We start from the raw sequence: 15,611 nt of genomic DNA, 5'->3' as shown, positions 1-15,611 counted from the left end.
GAAAATGGAAAGGAATTTCTTTTAATTTTTGCTCTGTGAACCAAGCCTGATCATGTTCCTCACATAGAAGGTTGGTGTACGGGGTGAGAATGCGCGGACTTGGGGCAAAGGTCTGGCCAAAGGATAGAAAGCAAAGTGGGCCATGTTGGGATTAGGTCACGTAGGCTGGTCGGGTCCCACAGGGTCAGTACTACATTAAATAGGGTGTAGTATTGGGCACCAGTGCACGAGAACGACATGGGGGATCTGGAGTCGTACAAAAGTGGAAGAGAACAAAGTGATATATGGAATGGAAGTACCAAGATGATCCAATTTAGGGTTGGGTTAATTAAAATTTCACCCCACAATCTATTGATACCCAGGACTGTAACTATAACCCGAGGCTATCCAATACATCTAGAGATCAGAACATGGACCATGGAAGGGGTTCTTTACGGTAAGACTGGAACTCTCTGCCTGAGAACAATGAGTTTAGTTATATTATAGGTTATAGTGACTAGCTTTCCGGGGACGGGTCATTGATCCAGAGATTTACTCTGACTGCTATATTTGGACCCCATGCTCACAGACAAATATAGTCTGGAAAATCCAACCCTTATATTGCCTGCATTTCCCAGACTGATTGTGGTCCGGAGACCTGGACACCTTGTATCATAGTGATGTGTAATGTTAGGAGCCCTCACGGCCCTACTCTCCATGCTGTATATAGTACAGGACAATGGTGCCGTTGGGATCCCTACTATTATAGATCACTTGGATGCAGCAAGTCCCAGTTTTAAGACCTGCCAGGACATCACGTGTAAAAGTGAAAGGACCGTGACATGATCAGGTTTTACATTTCTGGACACGAGGCATGAACTGCCAGGAATATTTAACTATTCGTCATAGCCCGGTACAAAGTCCATGATCCTTTTAAAAGAAAAAACAAACAGCACCGAGCTGTACATAGTGACGTACCGTCAGGTAAAGGTATCACAAGTGTACGGCAGGTATAATACAAGTGTACGGCAGGTAGAACTCTCACCTTTGTTAGTTGTGAGAAATTCACAACTACTATAACAGCATTGTAACCGCTTAGCAGGGGGTCCCGCTCCTCCCTGGGTAATGCTCAGCTGCAGGATCCGGACATATCAATAATGAACCAAGACGAAAATTTCCAAGATCACCGCGCTTCACCCAACAGTGGTAATCGGTCAAATCTTCTTTATTGTTGTCAAGGATCACACAACATGTTTCGGGGTTAATAACGGCATTCACCTGGTGAAGCCTGCTGTTGTATCCTCTAACAAGGAGCATTAAAGGAGTTGTAAACCCTGAAACGCGTTGTGTGATTCTTGACAACAATAAAGAACATTGGACTGATTATCACAGTTGGGTGAAGCGCGGTGATCTTGGGAATTCTCCTCTTGGTGCAGGATCCTATTAGAGAATGTTTTACAGCTGTTCACAAGAGTGGATTGAAAAGGAATGGGAAATATAGAGGATGCAAAATCGGCAATGGGGCCTACACTACTTGGGGTCTTCTTATATTGTAGAGAATCCTTTGGGACCTTATGATCCAGGGCCTGGGAGCGATTGCTACCTCTGCACCCCCAGAGGTCTAACATGACGGTCCTGTGACCAATGCAAAATCTGTATCAGGTCGCCAACTATAATGTTTAGTTTACAGCACTGGTCTCCTCATACAGTCCTATGAAAAAGTTTGGGCACCCCTATTAATCTTAATCATTTTTAGTTCTAAATATTTTGGTATTTGCAACAGCCATTTCAGTTTGATATATCTAATAACTGATGGACACAGTAATATTTCAGGATTGAAATGAGGTTTATTGTACTAACAGAAAATGCGCAATATGCATTAAACCAAAATTTGACTGGTGCAAAAGTATGGGCACCTCAACAGAAAAGTGACATTAATATTTAGTAGATCCTCCTTTTGCAAAGATAACAGCCTCTAGTCGCTTCCTGTAGCTTTTAATCAGTTCCTGGATCCTGGATAAAGGTATTTTGGACAAACAATTCAAGTTCAGTTAAGTTAGATGGTCGCCGAGCATGGACAGCCCGCTTCAAATCATCCCACAGATGTTCAATGATATTCAGGTCTGGGGACTGGGATGGCCATTCCAGAACATTGTAATTGTTCCTCTGCATGAATGCCTGAGGATTTGGAGCGGTGTTTTGGATCATTGTCTTGCTGAAATATCCATCCCCGGCGTAACTTCAACTTCGTCACTGATTCTTGAACATTATTCTCAAGAATCTGCTGATACTGAGTGGAATCCATGCGGCCCTCAACTTTAACAAGATTCCCGATGCCGGCATTGGCCACACAGCCCCAAAGCATGATGGAACCTCCACCAAATTTTACAGTGGGTAGCATGTGTTTTTCTTGGAATGCTGTTTCTTTCTGGACGCCATGCATAACGCCTTTTTTTATAACCAAACAACTCAATTTTTGTTTCCAAAATGAAGCTGCCTTGTCCAAATGTGCTTTTTCATACCTCAGGCAACTCTATTTGTGGCGTACGTGCAGAAACGGCTTCTTTCTCATCACTCTCCCATACAGCTTCTATTTGTGCAAAGTGCGCTGTATAGTTGACCGATGCACAGTGACACCATCTGCAGCAAGATGATGCTGCAGCTCTTTGGAGGTGGTCTGTGGATTGTCCTTGACTGTTCTCACCATTCTTCTTCTCTGCCTTTCTGATATTTTTCTTGGCCTGCCACTTCTGGGCTTAACAAGAACTGTCCCTGTGGTCTTCCATTTCCTTACTATGTTCCTCACAGTGGAAACTGACAGGTTAAATCTCTGAGACAACGTTTTGTATCCTTCCCCTGAACAACTATGTTGAACAATCTTTGTTTTCAGATCATTTGAGAGTTGTTTTGAGTAGCCCATGATGCCACTCTTCAGAGGAGATTCAAATAGGAGAACAACTTGCAATTGGCCACCTTAAATACCTTTTCTTATGATTGGATACATCTGGTTATGAAGGTCAAAGCTCACTGAGGTTACAAAACCAATTTTGTGCTTCAGTAAGTCAGTAAAAAGTAGTTAGGGGAATTCAAATCAATAAAATGATAAGGGTGCCCATACTTTCGCACCGGTCAAATTTTGGTTTAATGCATATTGCACATTTTCTGTTAGTACAATAAACCTCATTTCAATCCTGAAATATTACTGTGTCCATCAGTTATTAGATATATCAAACTGAAATGGCTGTTGCAAACACCAAAATATTTAGAACAAAAAATGATTAAGATTAATAGGGGTGCCCAAACTTTTTCATAGGACTGTATTGCAAAGGAACAATTTATGGGCCCTCTACAGGGCCAACTCCTGGGCCCAGGTACAACTGCAACATCTGCACCCCCTCAAGTATCCCCTGACCTATACTTCTCCCTTCTGCAAATACACTACTGGGTATGATGCAAACACAACACAGCAAAATTTGTACAACCCCAACCCCCAGGTAGCAATAGCCCTTTAAGATAATTACACCCCTTTAAGTTCATCACTTGAATATTTTTAAGCCAAAGCCCATCAGCCTTGCAGATCTTTCTTCTCTATGTCTTGGTCTTGTCTCACAAATACTGATGCAAAAATACTGAACATGGTTGGAATGAGAGACCCCTGACCTTTCTGTATTATCTTTCATCATCTCATCTTTCTGCAGCTGACTAGGTCTAGATGAATGGGCCTAGTCTGCAGCGAACCTTCAGCTCCGAATCAGTCGCAGCATCTGGGGCACGATCAAGCAGGACACTTGTATCTCCAACTATAAAACACCTTTACATAAACGAATACTCCACGTGAATATGAGACACTTTATAATATATCTTATTAAAGAAATCTGTTTCCTTCTCCAGTTATCAGGCTGAGTGTATTTTTATGTAGAAATCTATGGAGAAGGGAGGGGGAGGAGGAAAAGACACATTCTGCTCTTCTATGACTGCAGTATCTTCAAGATAAGACTCTATCATTGCACAGAATGGAGAAATAAATCAATTATCAGCTTCCTCGCCCCCTCCCCTCTCCATAGATTTCTGTGTGAGCCGAGTATAGCGACACATTATGTACAGATAAATTTGTCTGATAAGTGGAGAAGGAAACGGATTGTTTTAAGTCTGTTTCCTTCTCCACTTATCAGACCATTTATCTGTACATAATTTTTCCCCTCCTCCCCCTCCCCTCTCCGTAGATTTCTACATAAAAAATTCACTCAGCCTGATAACTGGAGAAGGAAACAGATTTCTTTAATAAGATATATTACAAAGTTTCTTTTATTCTCCTGGACTATTCATTTATAAGAAGGGATTTTATAATCCAAGCTTCACCCCTTCACAATGGGGGGCTCAGGCCCTCCGTTCTAGTGTTTGGGGTGTCCCAGCAGTCATACATCCTGTGGATAGGTGATAGAAATATTTTGTGGGATAAGAGAAAAGACTGATGTTCCTTGGACAGCCATATTGGTCACGTACATTTGATTCATGTTCCTCCTCCAGTCTCTACACAATGTATCGTATTATGAGATGTTGTACGCCTTCAGTACCGATATAATGTATATAATAAATCTCGCCAGGTTGGTTTGGAGCGTCTCCACCTCCACTTTGATCTGGACTGTTCCTCCCGAAGCCTGTAGAGATCTACTCAATTACCCAGGCCCCAGAGTGTTTCCAGTAATGGTTTATTGATCGGCATGTAGGCAGGCGGCGCAGTGATCGGCTCGCTGGCGCTACAGATATATGTTTTCATTACAATGCTTGTCCCAGCTATAATCACATTGCCTCTCACCAGGAAAGCTTAAAGGACCAACAACTCTATCCAGTAATCGCAGCCGCACCAGCGCAGAAGATCTCCTAGGTGCAAGGCCTGGCACATCGGGGTCACCCATTAAGTCACCAGGTATCCTCCATCCACAGGGAGGCAGGAGCCGGTGATCATGGCACTTTTATCACTGAGCAGGAAGAGAATGCTGTGAACCACCTCGTCCACCTCTGCAAGACAAGGAGAGAAGATGCCGAACAGGTCAATACCATTCCAGTGCCCGAATTTAGCTATAACAGTAATGGAAAACTGTTGGATTTCTAGCACATTCTATTGGTCCTAAAATAAATAAGGCCCCTCCATTTTTTGACAAACCCTGAACTTGAAAGGTGGACTTAAAGGAAGTAGCCATCATATCATGGATTCAGGGGATCCTGACCCATCTATCAAAGTTAATGGAATCACAATTACCCCTGTCCCACAGGCCCGATGTCTTGGGGTAACCCTGGACCCCGACCTATCCTTCAAGTCACAAGTTCAAACCCTCAACACTTCCTGCCGCCTCTAACTCAAGAACATCCATCAAATCCGCTCCTTCCTCGCCCCGGAAACCACTAAGACGCTCGTCCAGGCCCTCATAATCTCCCGCTTAGACTACTGCAACACCCTTCTCCATAGACTCCCAGCTAACACCCTCGCCCCCCTCCAGTCCACCTTAAACTGCGCTGCTCGCTTAATCCACCTCACCCCCCGATCTTCATCGGCTGCTCCCCTCTGCCAGTCCCTCCACTGGCTTCCTATTGCCCAGCGAATTGAGTTCAAGCTACTAATGTTAACATATAAAGCCATCCACAACCTGTCCCCTCCATATATCTCTGACCTCATCCACAACCTGTCCCCTCCATATATCTCTGACCTCATCCACAACCTGTCCCCTCCATATATCTCTGACCTCATCCACAACCTGTCCCCTCCATATATCTCTGACCTCATCTCCTGCTACCTGCCCACACGTAACCTCAGATCCTCCAATGACCTCCTACTCCGCTCTGCTCTCATCCGCTCCTCACACAACCGTCTCCAAGACTTCTCCCGTGCATCTCCCATACTCTGGAACTCCTTACCACGACACATAAGACTGACCCCCACAATCACAGGATTCAAGAAGGCCCTGAAGACTCACGTATTCGAGAAGGCCTACAACCTCCAATAACACTATCACCGCACCGTCATCTGTACAGTCTCCCCCCTCTCCTTCTGTCTCTACCCCCTTCCCTCATAGACTGTAAGCCCTCGCGGGCAGGGCCCTCTACCCCACTGTGCCAGTCAGTCATTGTTAGTATTATATCTACCTGTATATTCTGTGTATTGTATGTAACCCCAAATGTAAAGCACCATAGAATTAATGGTGCTATATAAATAAATAATAATAATAATCATAATATCTATCTGCAGTGCTGGGGGTGATATGCTGGGTCTGGTGACAGTAACCTATCTATCTGCAGGGCTGGGGTGATATGCTGCGTCTGGTGACTATAACCTATCTATCTGCAGGGCTGGGGTGATATGCTGGTTCTGGTGACACTAACCTATCTATCTGCAGACCTGGGGTGATATGCTGGTTCTAGTGACACTAACCTATCTATCTGCAGGGCTGGGGTGATATGCTGGCTCTGGTGACAGTAACCTATCTATCTGCAGGGCTAGGGTGATATGCTGGTTCTGGAGACACTAACCTATCTATCTGCAGGGCTGGGGTGATATGCTGGGTCTGGTGACAGTAACCTATCTATCTGCAGGGCTAGGGTGATATGCTGGTTCTGGAGACACTAACCTATCTATCTGCAGGGCTGGGGTGATATGCTGGTTCTGGAGACACTAACCTATCTATCTGCAGGACTGGGGTGATATGCTGGTTCTGGTGACACTAGCCTATCTATCTGCAGGGCTAGGGTGATATGCTGGTTCTGGTGACACTAACCTATCTATCTGCAGGGCTGGGTGATATGCTGGTGACAGTAACCTATCTATCTGCAGGGCTGGGGTGATATGCTGGTTCTGGTGACAGTAACCTATCTATCTGCAGGGCTGGGTGATATGCTGGTTCTGGTGACAGTAACCTATCTATCTGCAGGGCTGGGGTGATATGCTGGGTCTGGTGACAGTAACCTATCTATCTGCAGGGCTGGGTGATATGCTGGTGACAGTAACCTATCTATCTGCAGGGCTGGGGTGATATGCTGGTTCTGGTGACAGTAACCTATCTATCTGCAGGGCTGGGTGATATGCTGGTGACAGTAACCTATCTATCTGCAGGGCTGGGGTGATATGCTGGTTCTGGTGACACTAACCTATCTATCTGCAGGGCTGGGGTGATATGCTGGTTCTGGAGACACTAACTAGAACCAGCATAATTGATAATTGAAATGAATAGGCCACAGTTCCCCTTTGCTCTGCTGACTGGTGGGGGTCCTGGGGTCAGGTCCTCACTGATCATACATCCTACATATAACCTATCAATAGAGACCAGGTGACCAAATGTTTGTATAGATAACATAGTAGCTGTAAGCTAGGAGGTGCCCACACTGAATGCCCTCCTCTAGGGGGCGCAGGCGAGTGTAGGCACTGTAGAAAATGCAAAAAGAAAAAAAAAAGAATCTGCAGAATTTGTGATTCTTTGAGCAGAGACTACTCACCAGCAAAGCGACCTAATGGGATGCGATTCAGCATCGGAGCAGCTTTTTGGGTGTCACTCCAGTTAGCGCGCCCCATGTCAGTCATTACTACAGTGGGGTTCACACAGTTGACACGGATCTGCAAATATTGTATAAGAGAGGGTGACATCACTCATCAGGCAAGAAAAGGGTGACATCACTCATCCAGCTAAAAACCAGTGACATCACTAGAAACTGCCGATAACACTCCTCACTAGAAACCAGTGACATCACTCATCAGGCAAGAAATGTGTGACATCACTCATCAGGGTAGAAACCAGTGATGTCACACATTTTAGAGAGCGTCTAACAACAACTGCAGGATCTCATGTGGAAACCTGGAGCTGCGACTTGTTACAATGAGATTTGGCGTCCCTAGGCCCAGGACATGTGCGCACATGAATTCAGTCCTACAAACACATATTTACCTTTTTGGGTCCCAGCTCCAGCGCCATCACCTTGGTTAACATGTCCAGAGCTCCTTTAGTGGCGCCTGTGGAATTACAAGATGGCAGGTTACTCCTGAGCACTTCATTTTAGTAAAATGTCCGAGACTGCGCCATATTCCACCCTGGCGTGATAGAAACAATGAGGATCAGAGGTGGCCGATAAGAAGGACCCTCACCGAGTAGTAAGTGAAGGCTATGGACCCTCAGGTTCTATATACTCCATTGATATTAGGAGGTCTCATCAGTGACATCACACCACTGATGTCATTTGTCTGCCTACAAATCAGTGACATCACTTGTCTGCCTACAAATCACTAGTGACATCACCCATCTGCCTCGAACCCACCAGTAATATCTCCGATCTGCCTAGAAGCCACCAGTGACATCACTCGTCTGCCTAGAGTCTACCAATGACATCACTCGTCTGCCTAGAGTCTACCAATGACATCACTCGTCTGCCTAGAGTCTACCAATGACATCACTCGTCTGCCTAGAGTCTACCAATGACATCACTCGTCTGCCTAGAGTCTACCAATGACATCACTCGTATGCCTAGAGTCTACCAATGACATCACTCGTCTGCGTAGAAATCAGTGACATCACTCATCTGCCTAGAGACGTCATGTCCGCCTAGTGCTTGGCTATACTTACAGTAGACGGCGTGGTCCTTTAATGCTACTTGTGAGGCCTGGCTGGACACGTTGACAATGGCTCCTCCCACTCCGCGCTGAATCATCTGGCGGGCAACAACCTGATGGGAGATATCGGGGGCATTTAGACTGATGACATCAGAGCCTCTATATACTATGTCATACCCTACTAGTGACTGACCTGTGACACCAAGATGGCGGCTCTCACATTCACATCAAAGCTCCTAGGAAATAATAGCAGAGATGACATCATAAGAGATGACATCATACGAGATGACATCATACTAAACGCCATAGGTATAAGAGTCACTGGCGCCATAGTGACAGGACCACGAGGAAATAATAGAGGGCAACGCTTTATATCCAGATGGAAATATACCTGTCAAACGCCTCCCGCGTCACCTCGAGGAAGGGCTGCAGCAAAGCCACGCCCGCATTATTCACCAGGAGGTCCACCGCGCCAATATTACTCAGGGCGGCCTCGGTTGCTGACCAGTCCCCCAGGTCCACACACACCGTCTGCACTCCTGGGCACTGCGGATAAGAACATCTTAGGGTTAGGGGTAGTCTGAGCAGAAATGACTCCCTGGGCCACTGAACATTTTCCGGGTCCTCCATAGGGCACCATGACACTAATATTACTTCTGGGATCCTCCTAATAAACCTTTTGAAGCAAAGTCTCCCCAAGTGAGAAAACGTCCCAACCGAGGATCTCCCTGAGGGCCCCATTATATGAAGAAGCAGTGCAGCGGCCATTATACTGTATTGTAGAGGCAGTGCGGGGGCCATTATATGTAGCGGCAGTGCGGGGGCCATTATATGTAGGGGCAGTGCGGGGGCCATTATATGTAGAGGCAGTGCGGGGGCCATTATACTGTAGGGGCAATGCGGGGGCCATTATATGTAGGGGCAGTGCGGGGGCCATTATATGTAGGGGCAGTGCGGGGGCCATTATACTGTATTGTAGAGGCAGTGCGGGGGCCATTATATGTAGCGGCAGTGCGGGGGCCATTATATGTAGGGGCAGTGCGGGGGCCATTATATGTAGAGGCAGTGCGGGGGCCATTATACTGTAGGGGCAATGCAGGGGCCATTATATGTAGGGGCAGTGCGGGGGCCATTATACTGTATTGTAGAGGCAGTGCGGGGGCCATTATATGTAGGGGCAGTGCGGGGGCCATTATATGTAGGGGCAGTGCGGGGGCCATTATACTGTATTGTAGAGGCAGTGCGGGGGCCATTATATGTAGAGGCGGTGCGGGGGCCATTATATGTAGGGGCAGTGCGGGGGGGAATTATATGTAGGGGCAGTGCGGGGAGGAATTATATGTAGGGGCAGTGCGGGGGAGAATTATATGTAGGGGCAGTGCGGGGAGGAATTATATGTAGGGGCAGTGCGGGGGAGAATTATATATAGGGGCAGTGCGGGGGGGAATTATATGTAGGGGCAGTGCGGGGGCCATTATATGTAGGGGCAGTGCGGGGGCCATTATATGTAGGGGCAGTGCGGGGGCCATTATAGGTAGGGGCAGTGCGGGGGCCATTATAGGTAGGGGCAGTGCGGGTGCCATTATATGTAGAGGCAGTGCGGGGGCCATTATACTGTAGGGGCAATGCGGGGGCCATTATACTGTATTGTAGAGGCAGTGCGGGGGCCATTATATGTAGGGGCAGTGCGGGGGCCATTATATGTAGGGGCAGTGCGGGGGCCATTATACTGTATTGTAGAGGCAGTGCGGGGGCCATTATATGTAGGGGCAGTGCGGGGGCCATTATATGTAGGGGCAGTGCGGGGGCCATTATATGTAGAGGCGGTGCGGGGGCCATTATATGTAGAGGCGGTGCGGGGGCCATTATATGTAGGGGCAGTGCGGGGGAGAATTATATGTAGGGGCAGTGCGGGGAGGAATTATATGTAGGGGCAGTGCGGGGGAGAATTATATGTAGGGGCAGTGCGGGGGGGAATTATATGTAGGGGCAGTGCGGGGGCCATTATATGTAGGGGCAGTGCGGGGGGGAATTATATGTAGGGGCAGTGCGGGGGCCATTATAGATAGGGGCAGTGCGGGGGCCATTATAGGTAGGGGCAGTGCTGGGGCCATTATATGTAGGGGCAGTGCGGGGGCCATTATAGGTAGGGGCAGTGCGGGGGCCATTATAGGTAGGGGCAGTGCAGGGGCCATTATAGGTAGGGGCAGTGCGGGGGCCGTTATAGGTAGGGGCAGTGCGGGGGCCATTATATGTAGGGGCAGTGCGGGGGCCATTATATATAGAAGCAGTGCGGGGGCCATTATATATAGAAGCAGTGCGGGGGCCATTATATATAGAAGCAGTGCGGGGGCCATTATAGGTAGGGGCAGTGCGGGGGCCGTTATATGTAGGGGCAGTGCGGGGGCCATTATAGGTAGGAGCAGTGCGGGGGCCATTATATGTAGGGGCAGTGCGGGGGCCATTATATGTAGGGGCAGTGCGGGGGCCATTATACTGTATTGTAGAGGCAGTGCGGGGGCCATTATATGTAGGGGCAGTGCGGGGGCCGTTATATGTAGGGGCAGTGCGGGGGCCATTATAGGTAGGGGCAGTGCGGGGGCCATTATAGGTAGGGGCAGTGCTGGGGCCATTATAGGTAGGGGCAGTGCGGGGGCCATTATATGTAGGGGCAGTGCGGGGGCCATTATATGTAGGGGCAGTGCGGGGGCCATTATATGTAGAGGCAATGCGGGGGGCCATTATATGTAGGGGCAGTGCGGGGGCCATTATATGTAGGGGCAGTGCGGGGGCCATTATAGGTAGGGGCAGTGCGGGGGCCATTATAGGTAGGAGCAGTGCGGGGGCCATTATACTGTATTGTAGAGGCAGTGCGGGGGCCATTATAGGTAGGAGCAGTGCGGGGGCCATTATATGTAGGGGCAGTGCGGGGGCCATTATATGTAGGGGCAGTGCGGGGGCCGTTATATGTAGGGGCAGTGCGGGGGCCATTATATGTAGGGGCAGTGCGGGGGCCATTATAGGTAGGGGCAGTGCGGGGGCCATTATAGGTAGGGGCAGTGCTGGGGCCATTATAGGTAGGGGCAGTGCGGGGGCCATTATATGTAGGGGCAGTGCGGGGGCCATTATATGTAGGGGCAGTGCGGGGGCCATTATAGGTAGGAGCAGTGCGGGGGCCATTATATGTAGGGGCAGTGCGGGGGCCATTATATGTAGGGGCAGTGCGGGGGCCATTATATGTAGGGGCAGTGCGGGGGCCATTATATATAGAAGCAGTGCGGGGGCCATTATATATAGAAGCAGTGCGGGGGCCATTATAGGTAGGGGCAGTGCGGGGGCCGTTATATGTAGGGGCAGTGCGGGGGCCATTATATGTAGGGGCAGTGCGGGGGCCATTATATGTAGGGGCAGTGCGGGGGCCATTATATGTAGGGGCAGTGCGGGGGCCATTATAGGTAGGGGCAGTGCGGGGGCCATTATAGGTAGGGGCAGTGCGGGGGCCATTATATGTAGGGGCAGTGCGGGGGCCATTATATGTAGGGGCAGTGCGGGGGCCATTATACTGTATTGTAGAGGCAGTGCGGGGGCCATTATATGTAGGGGCAGTGCGGGGGCCGTTATATGTAGGGGCAGTGCGGGGGCCATTATATGTAGGGGCAGTGCGGGGGCCATTATAGGTAGGGGCAGTGCGGGGGCCATTATAGGTAGTGGCAGTGCTGGGGCCATTATAGGTAGGGGCAGTGCGGGGGCCATTATATGTAGGGGCAGTGCGGGGGCCATTATATGTAGGGGCAGTGCGGGGGCCATTATATGTAGAGGCAATGCGGGGGCCATTATATGTAGGGGCAGTGCGGGGGCCATTATACTGTAGGGGCAATGTGGGGGCCATTATATGTAGGGGCAGTGCGGGGGCCATTATAGGTAGGGGCAGTGCGGGGGCCATTATAGGTAGGGGCAGTGCGGGGGCCATTATAGGTAGGGGCAGTGCGGGGGCCATTATACTGTATTGTAGAGGCAGTGCGGGGGCCATTATATGTAGGGGCAGTGCGGGGGCCATTATATATAGAAGCAGTGCGGGGGCCATTATAGGTAGGGGCAGTGCGGGGGCCATTATAGGTAGGGGCAGTGCGGGGGCCGTTATATGTAGGGACAGTGCGGGGGCCATTATATGTAGGGGCAGTGCGGGGGCCATTATATGTAGGGGCAGTGCGGGGGCAATTATAGGTAGGGGCAGTGCGGGGGCCATTATAGGTAGGGGCAGTGCGGGGGCCATTATAGGTAGGGGCAGTGCGGGGGCCATTATACTGTATTGTAGAGGCAGTGCGGGGGCCATTATATGTAGGGGCAGTGCGGGGGCCATTATATATAGAAGCAGTGCGGGGGCCATTATAGGTAGGGGCAGTGCGGGGGCCATTATAGGTAGGGGCAGTGCGGGGGCCGTTATATGTAGGGACAGTGCGGGGGCCATTATATGTAGGGGCAGTGCGGGGGCCATTATATGTAGGGGCAGTGCGGGGGCAATTATAGGTAGGGGCAGTGCGGGGGCCATTATAGGTAGGGGCAGTGCGGGGGCCATTATAGGTAGGAGCAGTGCGGGGGCCATTATACTGTATTGTAGAGGCAGTGCGGGGGCCATTATATGTAGGGGCAGTGCGGGGGCCATTATATATAGAAGCAGTGCGGGGGCCATTATAGGTAGGGGCAGTGCGGGGGCCATTATAGGTAGGGGCAGTGCGGGGGCCGTTATATGTAGGGACAGTGCGGGGGCCATTATATGTAGGGGCAGTGCGGGGGCAATTATAGGTAGGGGCAGTGCGGGGGCCATTATAGGTAGGGGCAGTGCGGGGGCCATTATAGGTAGGAGCAGTGCGGGGGCCATTATATGTAGGGGCAGTGCGGGGGGGAATTATATGTAGGGGCAGTGCGGGGGCCATTATATGTAGGGGCAGTGCGGGGGCCATTATATGTAGGGGCAGTGCGGGGGCCATTATACTGTATTGTAGAGGCAGTGCGGGGGCCATTATATGTAGGGGCAGTGCGGGGGCCGTTATATGTAGGGGCAGTGCGGGGGCCATTATAGGTAGGGGCAGTGCTGGGGCCATTATAGGTAGGGGCAGTGCGGGGGCCATTATAGGTAGGGGCAGTGCGGGGGCCATTATATGTAGGGGCAGTGCGGGGGCCATTATATGTAGAGGCAGTGCGGGGGCCATTATATGTAGGGGCAATGCGGGGGCCATTATATGTAGGGGCAGTGCGGGGGCCATTATAGGTAGGGGCAGTGCGGGGGCCATTATAGGTAGGGGCAGTGCGGGGGCCATTATAGGTAGGGGCAGTGCGGGGGCCATTATAGGTAGGGGCAGTGCGGGGGCCATTATAGGTAGGGGCAGTGCGGGGGCCATTATAGGTAGGGGCAGTGCGGGGGCCATTATAGGTAGGGGCAGTGCGGGGGCCATTATAGGTAGGGGCAGTGCGGGGGCCATTATAGGTAGGGGCAGTGCGGGGGCCATTATACGTAGGGGCAGTGCGGGGGCCATTATAGGTAGGGGCAGTGCGGGGGCCATTATATGTAGGGGCAGTGCGGGGGCCATTATAGGTAGGGGCAGTGCGGGGGCCATTATATGTAGGGGCAGTGCGGGGGCCATTATAGGTAGGGGCAGTGCGGGGGCCATTATATGTAGGGGCAGTGCGGGGGGGAATTATATGTAGAGGCAGTGCAGGGGCCATTATATGTAGGGGCAGTGAGGGGGCCATTATATGTAGAGGCAGTGCGGGGGCCATTATAGGTAGGGGCAGTGCGGGGGCCATTATAGGTAGAGGCAGTGCAGGGGCCATTATATGTAGGGGCAGTGAGGGGGCCATTATATGTAGAGGCAGTGCGGGGGCCATTATATGTAGGGGCAGTGCGGGGGCCATTATATGTAGGGGCAGTGCGGGGGCCATTATATGTAGGGGCAGTGCGGGGGGGAATTATATGTAGAGGCAGTGCGGGGGCCGTTATAGGTAGGGGCAGTGCGGGGGCCATTATATTACATTTGGGGCACTAGAAGAACCATACTATTCTGATAACAAAGGCTCCAAACACAGGCTTATCTTATTAACATTTATACGTAATTGTTACTTTGGGGGTCCTCAGGACGTTTTCAGTATCACCCTGACATAATATCCCGGGCCCACTAGAGGGCAGTATCACCCTGACATTACCTCCCGGGCCCACTAGAGGGCAGTATCTCACTGTTATTACCTCCCGGGCCCACTAGGGGGCAGTATCACCCTGACATTACCTCCCGGGCCCACTAGAGGGCAGTATCTCACTGTTATTACCTCCCGGGCCCACTAGGGGGCAGTATCGCACATTACCTCCCGGGCCAGGCTCTCCAGGTCTTCAGGGCTCCGGCTCAGGGCTATGACCTCGGCTCCCGCCGCCCGCAGCGCCCTCACTGTGCTCCGTCCTATCCCTGCAGGGAGAAGCCTCGGTCGGTCAGTCAGTCTGAGCCGGCAATGTCTTCCCTCCGGGCCCCGCACTTACCCTTTCCAGCTCCGGTGACCAGGGCCCGGCGTCCCGTGAAGGTGATGTCCATCCTGGCGGGGGCAGATCTCAGGCACTGCAGGAAGATGTTTATTAACTAAATGTGCAGCGCAGCAGAAAGTGTCCGAGCCCTGACAGTGCAGGAAGTAGTCGGGGCAGCTAGGACACAGCTCACACACTGCCTGTATACCGGCTGTGCGCCTCAGTAACCAGTGATGTGCTGGAATGAAGCTGCAGGCTATTACCTAATACCAGTGGCGTAACTAGGAATGGCGGGGCCCCGTGGCGAACTTTTGACATTATATATTTTTAAAGCTTTTTTTTTACTATTTTATTCCCCCCCGGGGGCTTGAACCTGCGGTCACTTGATCGCAAGTCCCATAGACGGCAATACAACTGTATTGTCGTCTATGGGACATTCTGTCTATTAGTATTACGGCTGGTCATAGACCCAGCCGCAATACTAATATATAGCAGTGACAGGCCCGGGAGCCTCATTAGGCTCCCGGCTGTCAC

At 50.5% G+C, this 15,611-nt stretch overlaps 1 protein-coding gene across 1 annotated transcript; it reads right to left on the bottom strand.

Annotated features, from left to right (window-relative positions):
* Window positions 1-4,670: 4,670 nt before the first annotated feature.
* Window positions 4,671-15,291, bottom strand: LOC142210317 (L-xylulose reductase-like). Its single transcript, XM_075279392.1, has 8 exons — window positions 15,096-15,291; window positions 14,927-15,024; window positions 8,961-9,115; window positions 8,763-8,805; window positions 8,583-8,682; window positions 7,911-7,975; window positions 7,465-7,582; window positions 4,671-4,998 (listed from the first exon to the last, which is right to left on the bottom strand). The coding sequence occupies exons 1-8, from the start codon at window positions 15,145-15,147 to the stop codon at window positions 4,895-4,897; spliced, it is 735 nt and encodes a 244-aa protein (XP_075135493.1). The 5' UTR covers window positions 15,148-15,291; the 3' UTR covers window positions 4,671-4,894.
* Window positions 15,292-15,611: the final 320 nt, after the last annotated feature.

The sequence above is a fragment of the Leptodactylus fuscus genome, chromosome 6, assembly GCF_031893055.1.
Source record: "Leptodactylus fuscus isolate aLepFus1 chromosome 6, aLepFus1.hap2, whole genome shotgun sequence".
Taxonomy (NCBI): Eukaryota; Metazoa; Chordata; class Amphibia; order Anura; family Leptodactylidae; genus Leptodactylus; species Leptodactylus fuscus.
Note: the sequence above shows the minus strand (reverse complement) of the source record. Positions and strands in the feature narration are given on the sequence as shown.